Raw genomic sequence first — 15909 nt, forward strand, 5'->3', positions numbered from 1 at the left:
TAAGGTCACCAGCTCCTGATCTAGAACTCTTGCTTTATAAAAGGAGCTCAGAAATGTAATCTGCAACTCTACTTTTCAGACATGGTTTTATTTGGTGTTATTTACTTATTAAACTATTTAAATAATTCAGTGAAACTACTGTTGCCTGAAGTTTTTAACGTGGCAAAAGTTTTTATTATTAATTCAATCTCTTTAATAGATTAAAAAACTATTTAATTTTATATTTCTTCTTGTGTATTTTGAAAACTTGTGTATTTCAAGAAATGTGTTCATTCTACCTAAATTTATTAGCATAAGTGTGTTTATTATCTTATTTTAATTACTTATTTTAACTAGCTCTAAGAAGACTTGTAAGATAATAATGTGTATTGTAAGCCATATAACAATATCTGGAAACAAAAAAAATGGTAAAGCTGAAAAGAAGTCTTCAGTATTATTAGTGACTTGCCTGCATGTGTTCCTAACAGTTGTTTATATTGTCTTTGTTTTTATCTTCATCAGTCTTACTAGGGACTTATCTATTTTATTAATATTTTAAAATAAACTACTTTGGATTTTTTGATTTTTCTCTACTATCCCTTGAAATGCGGTATGATTTTATATTCACTTAGCTCATCTTTATTTTTAGCTTGAGATGAAAACTCAGATGACTGATTTTAAACTTGTTTAAAATATAAGCGTTGAAAGCCATCTGTTTTCTTCTAAGGTGTAAATTTCCCTCTTTTTTCTTGACGTTTCATTCAGTTTTGAACTAATTCAGTTGGAGTAATCCCTAAGAGCTCTTTTATTTTTTTTTATTTTTTATTTTTTTTTTTGAGGCGGAGTCTCGCTCTGTCACCCGGACTGGAGTGCAGTGGCCGGATCTCAGCTCACTGCAAGCTCCGCCTCCCGGGTTTACGCCATTCTCCTGCCTCAGCCTCCCGAGTAGCTGGGACTACAGGCGCCCGCCACCTCGCCCGGCTAGTTTTTTTTTGTATTTTTAGTAGAGACGGGGTTTCACCGTGTTAGCCAGGATGGTCTCGATCTCCTGACCTCGTGATCCGCCCGTCTCGGCCTCCCAAAGTGCTGGGATTACAGGCGTGAGCCACCGCGCCCGGCCAAGCTCTTTTAATTTCCTATTTGATTCATCCTTTTTTGTTGTTTAGAAATGTAGATGTTAATTTTTCAAGTATTTGGAGATTATCTAGATCTATTTCTGATATTGATTTCAAATTTAATGCAAAAATGATCAGAAAATACATTGTAAAATTTCAGTTTTAAACATTTATTTAGGAATCGTTTCTGAAACAACCTATACAATACCTTGGTGGACATTTCTTGCGCACTTGAGAAGAGTGTGAATCTGCTGTGCACACTGCTCTGATTGCAGCAACTGGGTCAAGTCAGTCTGTAGCATTGATCAATTTTGCATATTCTTCTTACTGATGTTTTTTGTTTCATTGTTTTGTCAATTACTAAGATTGTTTAAAATCTACCATGATTAAGAATGTATCTATTTCTTCCCTTAGTTCTGTTAATTTGCTTCATGAATTTTGAAGTTTATACACTTTACTCATTTTGAAAATCATCCTTATTCTTCCTGCTAAATTTTACAAGTTCTAAACAGCATGTGCAATAGAAAAATGCTGATAAAATTTTGCTTTTTTTTTTTTTTTTGAGATGAAATCTTGCTCTGTAACCCAGGCTGGAGTGCAGTGGCACAATCTCAGCTTACTGAAACCTCTGTCTCCCAGGTTCAAGTGATTCTCCTGCCTCAGTCTCCCAAGTAGCTGGGAGTACAGGCGCATGCCACCATGCTCAGCTAATTTTTTGTATTTTTAGTAGAGACAGGGTTTTGCTGTGTTAGTCAGGATGGTCTTGATCTCCTGAGTTGCTCTGTATTTTTTAGAGCTGATTTATTTCACTGCTTTTTCAATGTTATCTAAATAGGTGCATATATTGGGAGATTTCCTCTTCTTCATGGGGGCAGGCATTGGAAATTTCTGAATCCAACTTTTGCACTTTGCAAATACCTTATTTTCTTCCAATAGTAAAATGAGAGAGACATAATTTAATTTACCCACATATCCAAGGAATTCATTCAGGACAAATGAAACATTTTAGGCCTAAATTTTCACAATTGAAAGTGTCGTACCTGAGAATATTTGAAAGCGTGCATTAAGATACCTTTGCTCTTACCTTGAACACTTACTTGCAAGTGGGTCCAAGCATCTATTAATAAATAGCAGTGGTTGGGAACAGTGGCTCACACCTGTAATTCCACACTTTGGCAGGCCAAGGGTGGGGGGGTGGATCACTTGAGGTCAGGAGTTCGAGACCAGCCTGGCCAACATGATGAAACCCCGTCTCTACTAAAAATAGAAAAAAATTAGACAGGCGTGGTGGCAGGTGCCTGCAATCCCAGTTACTCGGGAGGCTGATGTAGGAGAATTGCTTAAACCTCCAGAGGCCGAGGTTGCAGTGAGCCAAGACTGCGCCACTGCACTCCAGCCTGGCTGATAGAGCAACTCTCCATCTCAAAAATAAATAAATAAACAAACCAACAAATAAATAAATGGCAGTGACCATGGTATGTATTGATTAGTCATCAACAACTTAGCTGAAAATTCTGCGTGAGGAACTATGGTCTGTGCTCACATAATAAATCCAGAAACAGTATTTTCCCTTTATTTGCCTCTTCCACACATTACTATAATTTTTTTTTAAGTCTGAAGATGTCATATGTTGTGTCATTTATCAGGCACAAGATACACATGCAAAAGGACTTACATTCATTTAAGTATTATGTTAATTATCCTATCCAGATAACTATATGTTAGTTATCCTATAGATAATTATCCTATAATTATCCTATAGTTAAAATGGCACCAAAGACAATGCTGTAACTTTTACTTGGAGTAGATGGCAAGAGTAACCTTTACGCCTCAGGACTCAAAATAGTTACAAATTAGCCAAACAAAAATGCCTCTGCTGTGGATCAGTGCAGAGAGTCAGGAATACGATAAAATCATGAATATTTCTTGATATGAAAAAAGAATTGACATAGCCATGCAAATTAAAGCAAGAAAAAAAAACCCATAGGCAATTGTTATTTTAAAGGACTAAAAATAAATGAAAGGGGAGACAGGAAAGGAATAAATGAGGAAAGGAGGAAGTGGGGGAAGGAGAGAAAGAGAGAGGTTTTCTTATCTTAAGTTGAACATTATTATTGTAACCTAAATGTGGCAACGCACATCACAAAGTAGCCTGCTGTAATACAAAATCCAGTTGAAAATACAGATAAGCAATGATGAACTTTGTTTTCTTAATAAAACATTTTGAACCAATAGCGATTCATATATTAAATGGTTTAATTTTCATTCAACTTCAATTAGACAAGAAACATTTTTCTTATTTATCCTCCAGTAGCTGATTATGGCTTGTGATTTACCGAACTCTATGTGTGTATCTACTACGTTTAGCACAAATTCAATATTCTTATTTTGTTATGATGATGTAAGAACAATTTTAATTGTCCCAAGATGTGTTTTGCCTTTACAACTGGAATTTTAGAGTTATAAAGAGTTATATTATTAAAGACAATTTTGATATTAATTAATTGGGAACATCTTGAACTTCCTTTCCCCTCCCCCCATTATTTAAATGCTGTTTTCAATGGTATTTATAAAAAAAAAAAAAACTCATGGAGGTAACAATACAGAGTACTAGAGATTAAATAAATTCATAATATTTTGGGGTAGAGTTTCTTAAAATATTATTCTCTTACTTTTAATAAAAAGAAATAGCAAATAAATAAATTATGAATAAAGTATATTTGAAATTGATTACAGCCAGATTATCAGGTGATGAGAATAGAATGTATATAAATCGATTATCATTTTCATTTTGAGTGAGAATGCAAAAGATGTTTGAAAACTGCAATTTCCAATTTTCTGTTAAAATTCCCTGCTATTTCGGAGTTTGCCTACCACCTATCATTGTGCATATGGCTAAAAAAGCTGTTTAGGTGGGTTCTCAGAAACTTTTACATTAAAATGAGCATGTCTCTATGATTTGAACAACCTATTGACTAAGAAAGAATATGACCACAGTATAAATACAAATAATAATTATATTATCATGTTAATATGTAATTTGTGAATAGCATTCTAGCTGATGGAACTTCCCAAATTGTAGATATTTTAGGGAAATGTAATTGTATAATTAATTGCTTAGAGTAATAATGCTGATGAGAAAGGAAACTGTTAGTGGTAATGCATCTTTTCTGTGCTTAAATAAACATAAATCTTGTACATCCTTTGTTATTCAATTAATATTATAAAATTGATTTTGAATTATATTTATGATTACATATATTTAGAAAAATGATTTTTTCCAACTTGATGAACAATAAAACCACATTCACTTTGAGAGCTAAAGATGTTATTGTCATATGTCTAGAAAATATCAAAAAAAACCCAGGAAATAATTGAGATACTCATATTTTAGGAATTACATATTTTGTGGCTTGTACTTTAATATAAAATGACAAGAGTAACCCGCTTAATTTTTTACACGGGTCCCTTCTATGTGTTTCTAAATTAATAGTGATTTAATATTGTGCTTTGCAGATTCCATTTTCAAAATACAGATTCATAAGAAAGACTGAAAATATGTGTCTTTGAAGATTTCTAATCCATTAACTTACAGAAGAAGGTGGAAAAGAATTATTGCAAATGTGAATACCAACTAAAATTACAAAACTTTTGGCAATTTCAAAGCTTTTTTATAACTTTATACGTAGGCTTTGGCTAAAGTATCTCCACGAAATACCATCTTTCCCCCTCTTATGGCAATTCACGAAAACGAAAATACACATTTATAAAAATATTGAATGAGTGTAGACAGAAGAGAAAAGGCAACGAGAATTACAACTCTGGCCACTATTTCGTTTTTAAAAAACTTTTAAGTTCAGGGTAAATGTGCAGGTTTGTTGTCTTGGGTGTTTTTTCTATAGATTAGTTCATCACCCAGGTATTAAGCCTGGCACGCATTCGTCATTTTTCCTGACCTTCTCCCACCCCCCACCCTCCTCCATCGGAGAGGCCCCAGTGCTGTGTGGTTCCCCTCTGTATGTTCATGTGTTCTCATGATAAAGAAGAATTGGTCTTCTCTATCATGATAATAGTTTATACATGGATAGGCCTTGGTGTGAGGGATGAGCTTCTGTGAGGAATAAAGAAATTTAACGAATGTAATTTTTCCACTCATTTGCGCTCATTTAGCAACACATATTGATTACCAATTACGTAAATGCACCTTGTTATTTTGAAGAATACATAGCTTGGTCTGTTCTGATGCCTGTCTCTGAGCACATATTCTGGAAATGAGCAATTCTCAATTACCCATTACTGATAGTCTGTGTTGGCGCCTCTTCCAGTACGATTATCTTCTCTCTTACAGTGTACGGTGGCACACTAAAAGCTACTAGGTACTGTCTCATTCTGGTTGCTTCCCACCTTACTAGCCCCTACATGTTTTTTCGCATTTAGTCATGTCTTAATAATCCTTCAGAAACTGATATTCACTGATTTTGTATCTTTGAAAGGTGAAGTCTGTTCCTGAACGATCTAGTGCTATTGGAATCACCGAGACAGGGCAATCATTTTTTGTTGGGAATGCCTGAGCTGCAGGTACAGAAAACTGTTAACACATGAAGCATTTTTCCTGCTCCGGACAGCAAACTGCTAGAACACGAGTGTAGGTGCCATGGCCTCCACTGTGGTCCCACTGATCTCATATTGCCTGTGTGTGCACATCAGTACTTTTCGTTTTTTTTTTTTTTTTTTTTTTTTTTGTCTGAGGCAGAGTCTCACTCTGTGGCCCCGGCTGGAGTGTAATGGTGCAATCTCAGCTCACTGCAACCTCAGCCTCCTGGGTTCAAGCGATTCTTCTGCCTCAGCCTCCCAAGTAGCTGGGATTACAGGCACCTGCCACCATGCCCAGCTAATTTTTTGTGTATTTTTGGTAGCGATGGGGTTTCACCATGTTGGCCAGGCTGGTCTTGAACTCCTCACCCCAGATGATCCACCAGCCTCGGCCTCCCAACATGCTGGGATTACACGTGTGAGCCACAATGTCTGGCCCAGTTCTAATGTTAACAGAAACCTTCTTCACTAGGTGTAGCCTTCACAATTTTACAAATGAAGAAGGTGAGGGCCAGACACCCTGGCTCATGCCTGTAATCCCGACATTTTGGGAGGCTGAGGTGGGCGAATCACTTGAGGCTGGGAGTTGGGCAACATGGCAAAATGCCATCTCTACTAAAAATACAAAAATTAGCCAGGGGTGGTGGTGCAGACTTGTAATCCCAGCTGCTCGGGAGGCTGAGGCATGAGAATCGCTTGAGCCTAGGAGGCAGAGGTTGCAGTGAGCCGAGTTTGCACCACTGTACTCCAGCCTGGGCGCCACAGTGAGATGCTGTCTCAAAAATGAAAGAGAAAAAAAAGAAAGAAAGAAAAGAAAGAAGAAGGTGAAACTCAGAATATTCAAATAGATTTTTAAAGAGCACATAAATAGTATGAAATAAAACTAAATTTGATTTTCACTGCAGTATACCACTTTTTTATATTGTAACGTTGCTTACGAAACTGTGTTTACCTATACAACTGTCTGCTTCCTTGCTTATCCACCAGGATGCTATTACATGAATTTATGCCAAACAATTATCTGTGACTGAAATACAAGATTTGCTTTCCAGTGTTGCTATTTCTATGTATACTTCATGATGAGTGCTTTGGGGGTTACTTAGGACCTCTGGCATTCAATGTTGAATGACAGATAATGAACAATAATAGCACTTTGATACGATGATGCAACAAAATAGCACTGGAGGAAACATCATCCAGACAGAGTCATTGGGTTGGGAAAGTCATATATTTTACTGTGCACAAGTTCAGAAGGAGGTTACTCTACATTGCTGCTCTTTATAGATGATACTTTTGTTCCATGTCGATCATAAAATGAAGTTTACACATGATTTAGGAAAAATGATTTATTTTTATAATGCATTAAAGGATATAAAAAATATCTTCCAATGAATGGTCATTTGATCCTCACACGCTGTAAGGTGGAGAGAAGGTGTTATAATACATACGTTTACAGATGAGGAAACACAAAACTATGGGGTTAATATGAATAAGTATCAACTTCCTTCAGCAGTACGTACTATGTTGAATATTAACGTGGTTATATTACACATTGGTGAAGAGTGTTGGTTGATCTTGTGGTTGGTGAAGTTGACTTCAAAGCTTGATTCATCATTTATTGTGTAATCTTAAAAAGTTACTAAAACTCTCTTCAGTTTCCTCATCTGTACAATAAATAACAAATATTATTATTATTAATTAGTCACAGAATTGCTAAGATGACCAAGGAAAAAAATTACATGTAAAACACTCAAAATGGTGTTTGTCATGTGACACTCAGTATGTTCGCTAGTCAATCACAACCTTGAAACAATACAGTAGAAGTAAAAAGGCCAGACAAAAATATTTCTGGATATCTAGCAATCTGCCAGTTACTCTTTCTCATGTCTTGTTTCTACACTGTTTTGACTCTACGGTATTTCAATCCCATTCAATTTAGCAAACATACCCCTTGTCAGAGGCTTCTACTGAAAGTAGAAATCTTAAGTCCCACTCTGCTGAGATCTTAAAATATTCTCCCTTGAACAAAATGTAAATTCCTTTGGATAGTATTCCATGCACTCAGAAATCATGATGCAAACTCAAACCTACTCCGTCAAATATACTTACTTATTACTCCTCCTGTCTATGCTCCAACCAGCTCAATTAAATGATCTTCTGACGCTACATCTGCTGAAATTACTCTAGGTGGAAATTCCTCCCTGCACTACTATTTGACCATTGTCTCCATCCCTCAAGACCTGCTTAGAAGGTCAGCTATTCACAAAGCCTCTCTTGCTTTTCTTAAGAAGATACCTATATTCTCAGGTTTTTGCTACAAGCTTCTTCATGATAAAATATCATGTCTACTGTATTAACATTTGAATTTATTTTTATCTTCCACGGAAGATGACGGAAGAGGTAACCAGGGTTATGCAATCAGCTTTCCAAGATGGCCAACACAGCACATAATGTTGGGCTTAATTTTCCTTATACAGCTCCTGTAAGCAGTCTGCCTTCTACAAGGCTCTGTAACTGTGTTCCTTCCTAGACTGCCTTCTTCATTTTACCCTCGAAGTACTTAGGAAGAAGCTTGGTAGACAGACTGTGCAAGCTCAAAACAGCCTGGCTCTATTCATATCACACTTAATGGGAAACTGAATAAAGAGTACAAATTTGATAATGTGATATAAAAAGAATGTTTTATTTTAAATAAATTATACATTATGTTTTCTGGTCATTTTTAAGTTTTCTGTCAGTATCTGTGACGATTAAGAGAGGGCACAAAAACAATTTTTCGAAGAGCAAACCACTATAAAATAGCATGCCTCAGAGGTCGGAAAGATGGCAGAGGGTGGGGACAAAAAAGAACATGTGGGCTGCACAGTAGTTACAGATATAAAGGAGTAGTTTTACTACATGATCACACTGTTTCAGGAATAAGGACATTCTGAAAACCAATCCAAGTCAATACACAAGTCCAAAGCAGGTTGAGTTTCTTTTTCCTATCGCTGAGGAACCAGAGGCATGTTAAGAGAGCATTTACCTCTTGAATAATACACAACAAAGTACAGAACCAGAGGCTATAAGAAAATGATGAGTTTTTATGAGTGTCTGACATCACTCACCTATAATTGTTTTTTTATTACCCTGTTTATTTTGATGATATAATTCAGTTAGATAAATTTGCAGCACAATTCAAACAAGTTATTAATAAAATGAATCACGATAATTGTAAATTAACAAAGGGCCTCAGATTTATTTAACAGGATTATTTATAAAAACATTTCTGGCTATTTTAATGATATATTTTTATTTTTCTACTTTATTACACCCTTAAGATGGGCTTGGGAAATATTAATTAAATGCATAGAGATTGCTAATTAACTCAAGACCTGTTTCTTTTGTTGGTGCATCTATTTTACAATTTCTTGGCTGGGTCATTTGTGCTAGACTGCGATAGAAATGAATCCATGGAGGAAAAAGCGCACAGAGGAAAATGACACCGAAGCTAACTCGCCTCAATGCAATTAGACAAAACCCTAACTCACTTTTCAAAGCATATTTATATAGAATTCAGAGAATTTTTAAAATGTTGTTTGTTTAACTTCCCTTCAGAGAGAATGTGACATGACTCATTTTCATCACAGAGACACACAAATTTCATGAGCTGTTATTATTTATTTCACTGACAAAACATCAGTAAATTAACTGCCATCACTTTAATCAAGGTAATAGGAACCAGGGTCATATCTTGTAATTTATTTATTTATTTATTTATTTATTTATTTGGTTTTTTTTTTTTTTTTTTTTTTTGAGATGGAATCTCCCTCTGTCGCCCAGGCTGGAGTGCAGTGGCCGGATCTCAGCTCACTGCAAGCTCCGCCTCCCGGGTTCCCGCCATTCTCCTGCCTCAGCCTCCCGAGTAGCTGGGACTACAGGTGCCCCCCACCACGCTCGGCTAATTTTTCGTATTTTTTAGCAGAGACGGGGTTTCACCGTGTTAGCCAGGATGGTCTCGCTCTCTGGATCTCCTGACCTGGTGATCCGCCTGCCTCGGCCTTCCAAAGTCCTGGGATTACAGGAGTCAGCCACCACACCCGGCCATTGTAATTTATCATGATATTCTGAGGTTGAGGAAAACCCATTCAAGGAATTTTTTTTAAAGCTATAAAATTTGAGACCCGAATTAAATTCCTAAGGGAAAAATACAGAAAAACAATGATACAGAAGCTTAAGTGAATATTAAAGTTATGCAAACGGTCTAAGTTACTAAACACCGAGGATCGTAACTGATGGAGTCATCAGACTCATGAAAATACTTCTAGAGCAAAAGTAAATGTGAAACAGAAAAACCAGCATCACCACAATGTGATTTGTTCTCCATTAAATGCCCAAAGACACTGATCTCCAATTACGTGGATAGCCACATTTTAGTTACAAAATCAAATTCGAGTTCGTTATGGCAAATCAAACACAACATATGTCTATTTTGCAAGCTAATGCTTAAAATTGGTATGTATATAAAAACAGATACAAAAGAAATCAGATTTCCCAATTAGAACCTTGAAATTAGGGAACTGCAATACATTTGGACAGAAGTACGAAAATTAATATGGGGCTTCATCAGCATTGCATGTGATTATATGCGGCCATGGTTTTGAAAAGTGAATTAAAACTTGAAAAAATAAAATGAAAAACAATAGCTTTATCAAATTAACACAGAGGCTAACTTAATACATTATTTGAAATCATCTTCTTAAATCAATAAAGCACTTGGGTTGGTAATGTTTGAATTCACTTTATCAAAAAATATAATCATTTATTCAAATAACATGACTTAAAAGTCTTGAAACATCTCATTCCTTATCTATGTGTGTCACCACCTTTAGAATGTGGGCCAAAGGTTGCATTCAGGTGATAAGATCTGATATAGCTACTGAATAGTTTTTAATATATTGACAAATCTCAATACTGACTGATCAATAAGCACCACCAGAGCCTTCCAGAGAATATCTCCCAGCTCTGCTGGAGCCCTGCACTCCCAAGTTTCAGCATCTAGAGTGAATGCCAGGAGAAAGGGAGACCTCCAGACACTGCCCAGGCATCGTCATTGTCTTCTTTTATGATTAGTCTGTGTCTGTACATTGTTGAGAAATTTTAGAGTTATCACTGAGGAGGCCTGTTCTTCATTTAAAATATATTTGTTTTCCCATGAAGCTGCTGCGTGTTAAATATATGTGAGCTATCCATTCTTATTATTATACTTCATTTCGTGTTTTTTTTTTTTTAAGTCTCCATGAGTGGATTTCTGGTGAAAACACCTTTTAAGCAGGGAATCAACATTCTGCATATTTAGGAGAAATTGGAGGGGATGGACATTCCGGTCAGTTACAGAACAAATTAATAGTAAAGTGTTCACCTATTTCACTATTTTTGATGCTGTTACAAAGAAAAAAATCTTGACAGTTATATCATACTTTTGATATTATCATTCAAAGGGAAAGGAGTCCTCTGAAGATTTTTAAATAGAGAAAGCAATATAAGATATGATTAATCCTTTAAAAAAATCTTTGGTGTATTAATTTTGAATTAAAGGGCAAAAAAGGAACCATGGTAAAAAATAAACCAGTCAAGCCAAATAAAAAGGGTACATTTTATCATAAGCAATGTGTATAAAACTATGTAGCACAAAAATGAAAAATAATCTTTATCTGTCATGTTCAACACCTTTTCTGTATTCCCTAGTTTATCAAATTCATTGAAGTGATTCTGTAGCTTGACATCTTTTCAAGATAGAGTGTTTATAATGGCTATGAGAACTCTCTGACTTTTCTATTATAAAATTTTATTTTATTTTCTATTTATTTAGTTTTTAACATATATGACATTGAATTCCTAGTAGGGAAGCATAACAGTAATTCATCTATTTAGTTTGCAAAGCCTGCTTGAATTGCAAAGTCCATATTTTAGTAGGTCAGACTGCTCTGCCAGTGGAAGGACAGTGTTCTTTCATCCTGGAGAATTCAGTAGTTTTGAAAATGCTGGGAAGCATATATACTGATAGTAATTCTTATTTTAAAAATTTATTTTGTCAGATTATACATTGAATATTTAAAAAAATAACCACTCACCAAATCAAACTTTACAGAGTGTGTATATAACTTAATTAAAATATATTTTGGGATTTTTACTTTATGTTAAACACATCATAATCACTAAGCTTTCAGGTGTATTACGTGTGCCTGAGAATAAGAATAATTCATAATGGTGTAGTTTAGTTCATAAAAGGGCTTGTGATTGTAAAGCAGTTTAAACAAGAGTTCCCTATTCTAAAAGAAGAAAATACTCCCCTAAACTTTTAGAAGCCAAATATTTTGGGAAGTAAACCTTAATACTGAAGGACATCCTGTACGCTAAAAGGTGGAAAAAGTTGATATAAAATGTGTATTTATGTAAGTCAGTTTTTTAATCACTCTAATGGAAGAAAACATTTCTCTTAACTCAAATTAGGAAATTATTATACATTTTATATATATTTATATAAAAAGTCATAAGTAGCAAGCATATGACATAAAGAAATGGAAGAGTAACAACAGTATTTGACAATGCATGCTTTTTACAATGTGTCTAACAAAAAGGATATTTTCCCAACTCAAATATCCAGTACTGACATGCAGGGTATTTTCTCAAACTGGCAATTTGGTCATATTGCTGAGTGCTTAATCAAAAACATTTCTACTGTAGAGTATGAATGCTAAAATACCTGACTTCAAAAAGGATTTCTGAAACTCAGTACTTTCTTTGATATAAAACAAAAAGGAAATCAGGGGTATATAGGAAAGACCAAAAAATGAAATTTTTTATTGCAATCTAGTAATTTTACTTGTTACTTTTTCCTGTTATTTAATCAGAACAGAATAATAGGTGTGTATAGTCCATAACCTCTAGCTGGTGATTCCATGGTCCACACTGTCACTTTTCACTGTAGCATGTTCAAAACCATTCAGGAACGCACTATTCTCAAGCAGTCTATATAATGAAAACAATGTACATGTAACACCAAGTTCATCCAAATTCGTGTTTTTTTTTCACATATCACACAATGTACAATTATATAACAAAGACATAAAACAACATAGAAACAAAAGTGAAACTGACAATAAAAATAAAGTTGGGATAGTCTTAATTGGGAACTAATTTCTTCTTCAAGTTTCCAGTTAATCTCAAAATGTATTTAAAAACTAAGGAGCACTTGGTGGCCAGCAACCAAATTACGAAATGAACATGTCATTGTGCAGCGGGGATGTCTTGCCGAAGGAATAACAAATGTCTGTAATTCTTAAGTTTGGATAAAGGCAGTGGAATGAATTTAGAAATATGTCCACTTTTCACAATTCACTACAGAATTTTCTTTTCAGTCCCCATGTTTGTATAAATAGTTCTTCTCTGAAAATAAAGAACAGTTAAAACATTTTCTCCCAATGAAAAATGCATACAAATACACCAATTTATTAATGTAATATAGAGCATGGAAATGCATTCACCTAGTTCAAGAATAGTTGATAGGCTTGAGGAGTTTAGAAGAGATTAGCTGTCAAGCAAATTCAATTGGAGACAAATTAGGCTAATATAGATATAGACAATCAAGAGCAAAAACTAAAGCCATTGTGATACCCGATGACAAAATCGATGTACACAAGGACAACTGGGATTAATGAAACCTTTTGCATTCAAATTTTAGAGTATAAAATTTGACACAACATGCTGCATCTAATTTTGATGAGATGAGCCACATATTCATGCAAAAATAAGAGTTTATAAATTGTGTAAGTACCAAAACTATTTAGTGTATGAATTTTGAGTAGAATGTTGCCAAATTACATAAAGTAGTTACCAGTTTTAAATATTAACTTCAGCTACACTGAGACTGAATATTCTATTTTCTTAGTTTGAAAACCTTGGGTTTTTTCTAGTATTTCTTTGGAGAATGTTCGTTAATTTTATTATCTGTACCTTAAAACATGTAAAATTTAGATGATTAATTTGATGTCCTTCTAAATTACATTTTAGTACAATTCTTGATGGTAACAATACCAAGATTTCTTTCAAAGGTATGTATCCTGAGAATCATCTCTCCGATGAACACTGAACCCATCATATTTCTAATCATGAAATGTCATGAAACACATAGCTCAAGAAATAATGGAGAAATAGCACATTCCCTAGAAAACTACAAGACAGTAGCCACAAAACAGAATACGACAAAGTAGGAAAAGGAACCAAGGGCATCTGCTTACCTTGAATTTTCTTTTTAGACCCTAGTTGTGTTGTATTCAGATTCATGTTTGCTTAGAGACCCAATGAGGCAGAACCTGGAATGTTACGGCTATTTCATTCAACAAAGTACTATTTGCACGAAAAATACACGTATACAAATATTTACTCAAAAGCATTTTTAAAATTCAGAAAACTGTGGAAATAGACTTACGTCAGCATGCAAAACATATCAAACCAACTAAAGTATTTTAGGTTTTGAGAATGTATCATGAATGGAGAAAGTATGTCACAATTTATAAAATAAATGGAATGCTAGTAAACATGCAAAATGAAGTATAAGTTGACAAGATTTCAGAATTTAAAATAATGTTTCCTAAATTTAAATATTTTTCTCAAAAATTTTACTCATTTTAAGGCTAATAATACAACACAGATAATAGTGTATTTATAGTTAAAGGAAAATAAATCAAATGTTTCTACTGTTTCTAACAACATTTAAGTGTAAATGATGAATACACTGCACTATCCTATGCAATTCCTAATATAAACATTATGTAATATGTGAAAGACAAGTATTTTTGTGTTCCTACCAAAAATAAATATATTATATTGAAAAATATGTTATTTCGGGATTAAAATTGTTCATCAAGATGGGTGAGCCATCTTGGTAAGGCAATCGTTTTCAAATATCATTTCATATCTCAAAATAGATAAATATTGATGGGAGCAATGGTCACATGGAAGCAAGTTTGCATTATAAATCTATTATATATTAAAAGCCATAATTTTATAAAATAAATATGTGTATATGTTTAGAAATAAATAAAGTATCTTTGGTCTCTGTGTGCATGTGTGTTCACACACATATACATATCCTGCACATGTATGAGGTTTAGGAAGAATACGGATAGCAGTGAAAAGGAAAAAGAAGAGGGAAACTATTGGAAAACTAGGGTTTAAATCATTAAAGGGAAACTGAAATATGAAGACAAAATAGAAGACAATACTCTGGAAGTGTTTCAGTCCTCAGGTTATAGTTGTCATCAAAAAATCTATTGATACTGACCGCTGGACGGCTTTATCGTGTCTGGACAGCCTGTGACTGGTGGTCGGCACCTCTTCGATTTCGTCTATGTCACAGGCATCTGCAGCATCTTGCGAGTAGTTGTGTTTCATGACAAGGATATTTCTTCTGTTCATGGGTGGGATGAGGGGTTTTCCTGGCTGCGTGGGCATCTCTGTCAAGATGGAAGCATCTCTTGTGCTGAGGTTACTGCGGCTGCCTTTAGTGCTGGACAGCTGCGATCCACAGTGGTGGTCATGAATGCATTTGGAAGATGACCTCCGCAGTTTATGGTAATTTTCAAAGTCATCTGCCACATCTGCAAAGTCAGCTGTAGCTCCTGTCCCTCTGAGAGTGCATAACTCATAATGAGGAGGTTCAAATACCTCCTGGAAAACCGTCTGGTCAAAGTCTGATTTCCTTTGGACATACTTTTTACGAGGCTGTTTGATCTGTACGATGACAGAGATGATAATGAGGATGATCACGATGCAGGAAGTCACGCCAATGACAGTCCCACTGGTGTTGGTCAGCTGGTCCAGCAGGCTGGTTTTCCTCTTCTCTATGGGTTGGAGAGAGTGAAAACAGCAAATGGACAAAACAAGAAGCAACACAGCAAAAATTAATACTCTAGTTAAAATGCGCATTAAAAACTTCAATAAAGCAGGCTGAGCACAGAACTTTTACAGGCTTGTAGTAGCTTAAGAAAATATTTAAAAATAAATACAAGGTCTCGTTTTTCACAAGAAAACCACTGGGCAGCCTTAAAAATAGCCCTCTCTCCCCATTGCCCAGCATCTCAGCTTAAAATACACATATACAGACACTAACACAAACACACATACACACACACTCTCTCTCTCTCTCCATCCTCTAATTATCTATCTATCTATCTATCTA

The 15909-nt window shown here is 34.9% G+C and overlaps 1 protein-coding gene across 2 annotated transcripts in view; it reads right to left on the bottom strand.

Moving 5' to 3' along the window:
* Positions 1-6896: 6896 nt before the first annotated feature.
* Positions 6897-15909, bottom strand: part of NETO1 (neuropilin and tolloid like 1) — a 126864-nt gene continuing 117851 nt past the window's right edge. Inside the window, exons 9-11 of one of the 2 annotated variants that reach the window (XM_010355249.2) lie at positions 15013-15571; positions 13967-14041; positions 6897-7351 (exon numbers count right to left, since the gene is read on the bottom strand). In XM_010355249.2, the coding sequence (XP_010353551.2) occupies positions 13981-14041; positions 15013-15571 (620 nt within the window). In that variant the 3' untranslated portion in view covers positions 6897-7351; positions 13967-13980. Of the gene's footprint in view, positions 7352-12504; positions 13116-13966; positions 14042-15012; positions 15572-15909 lie in introns of those variants that run through there. The other variant, XM_010355250.2, reaches the window with a different exon arrangement.

Source organism: Rhinopithecus roxellana, chromosome 21 (genome assembly GCF_007565055.1).
Source record: "Rhinopithecus roxellana isolate Shanxi Qingling chromosome 21, ASM756505v1, whole genome shotgun sequence".
Lineage (NCBI taxonomy): Eukaryota > Metazoa > Chordata > Mammalia > Primates > Cercopithecidae > Rhinopithecus > Rhinopithecus roxellana.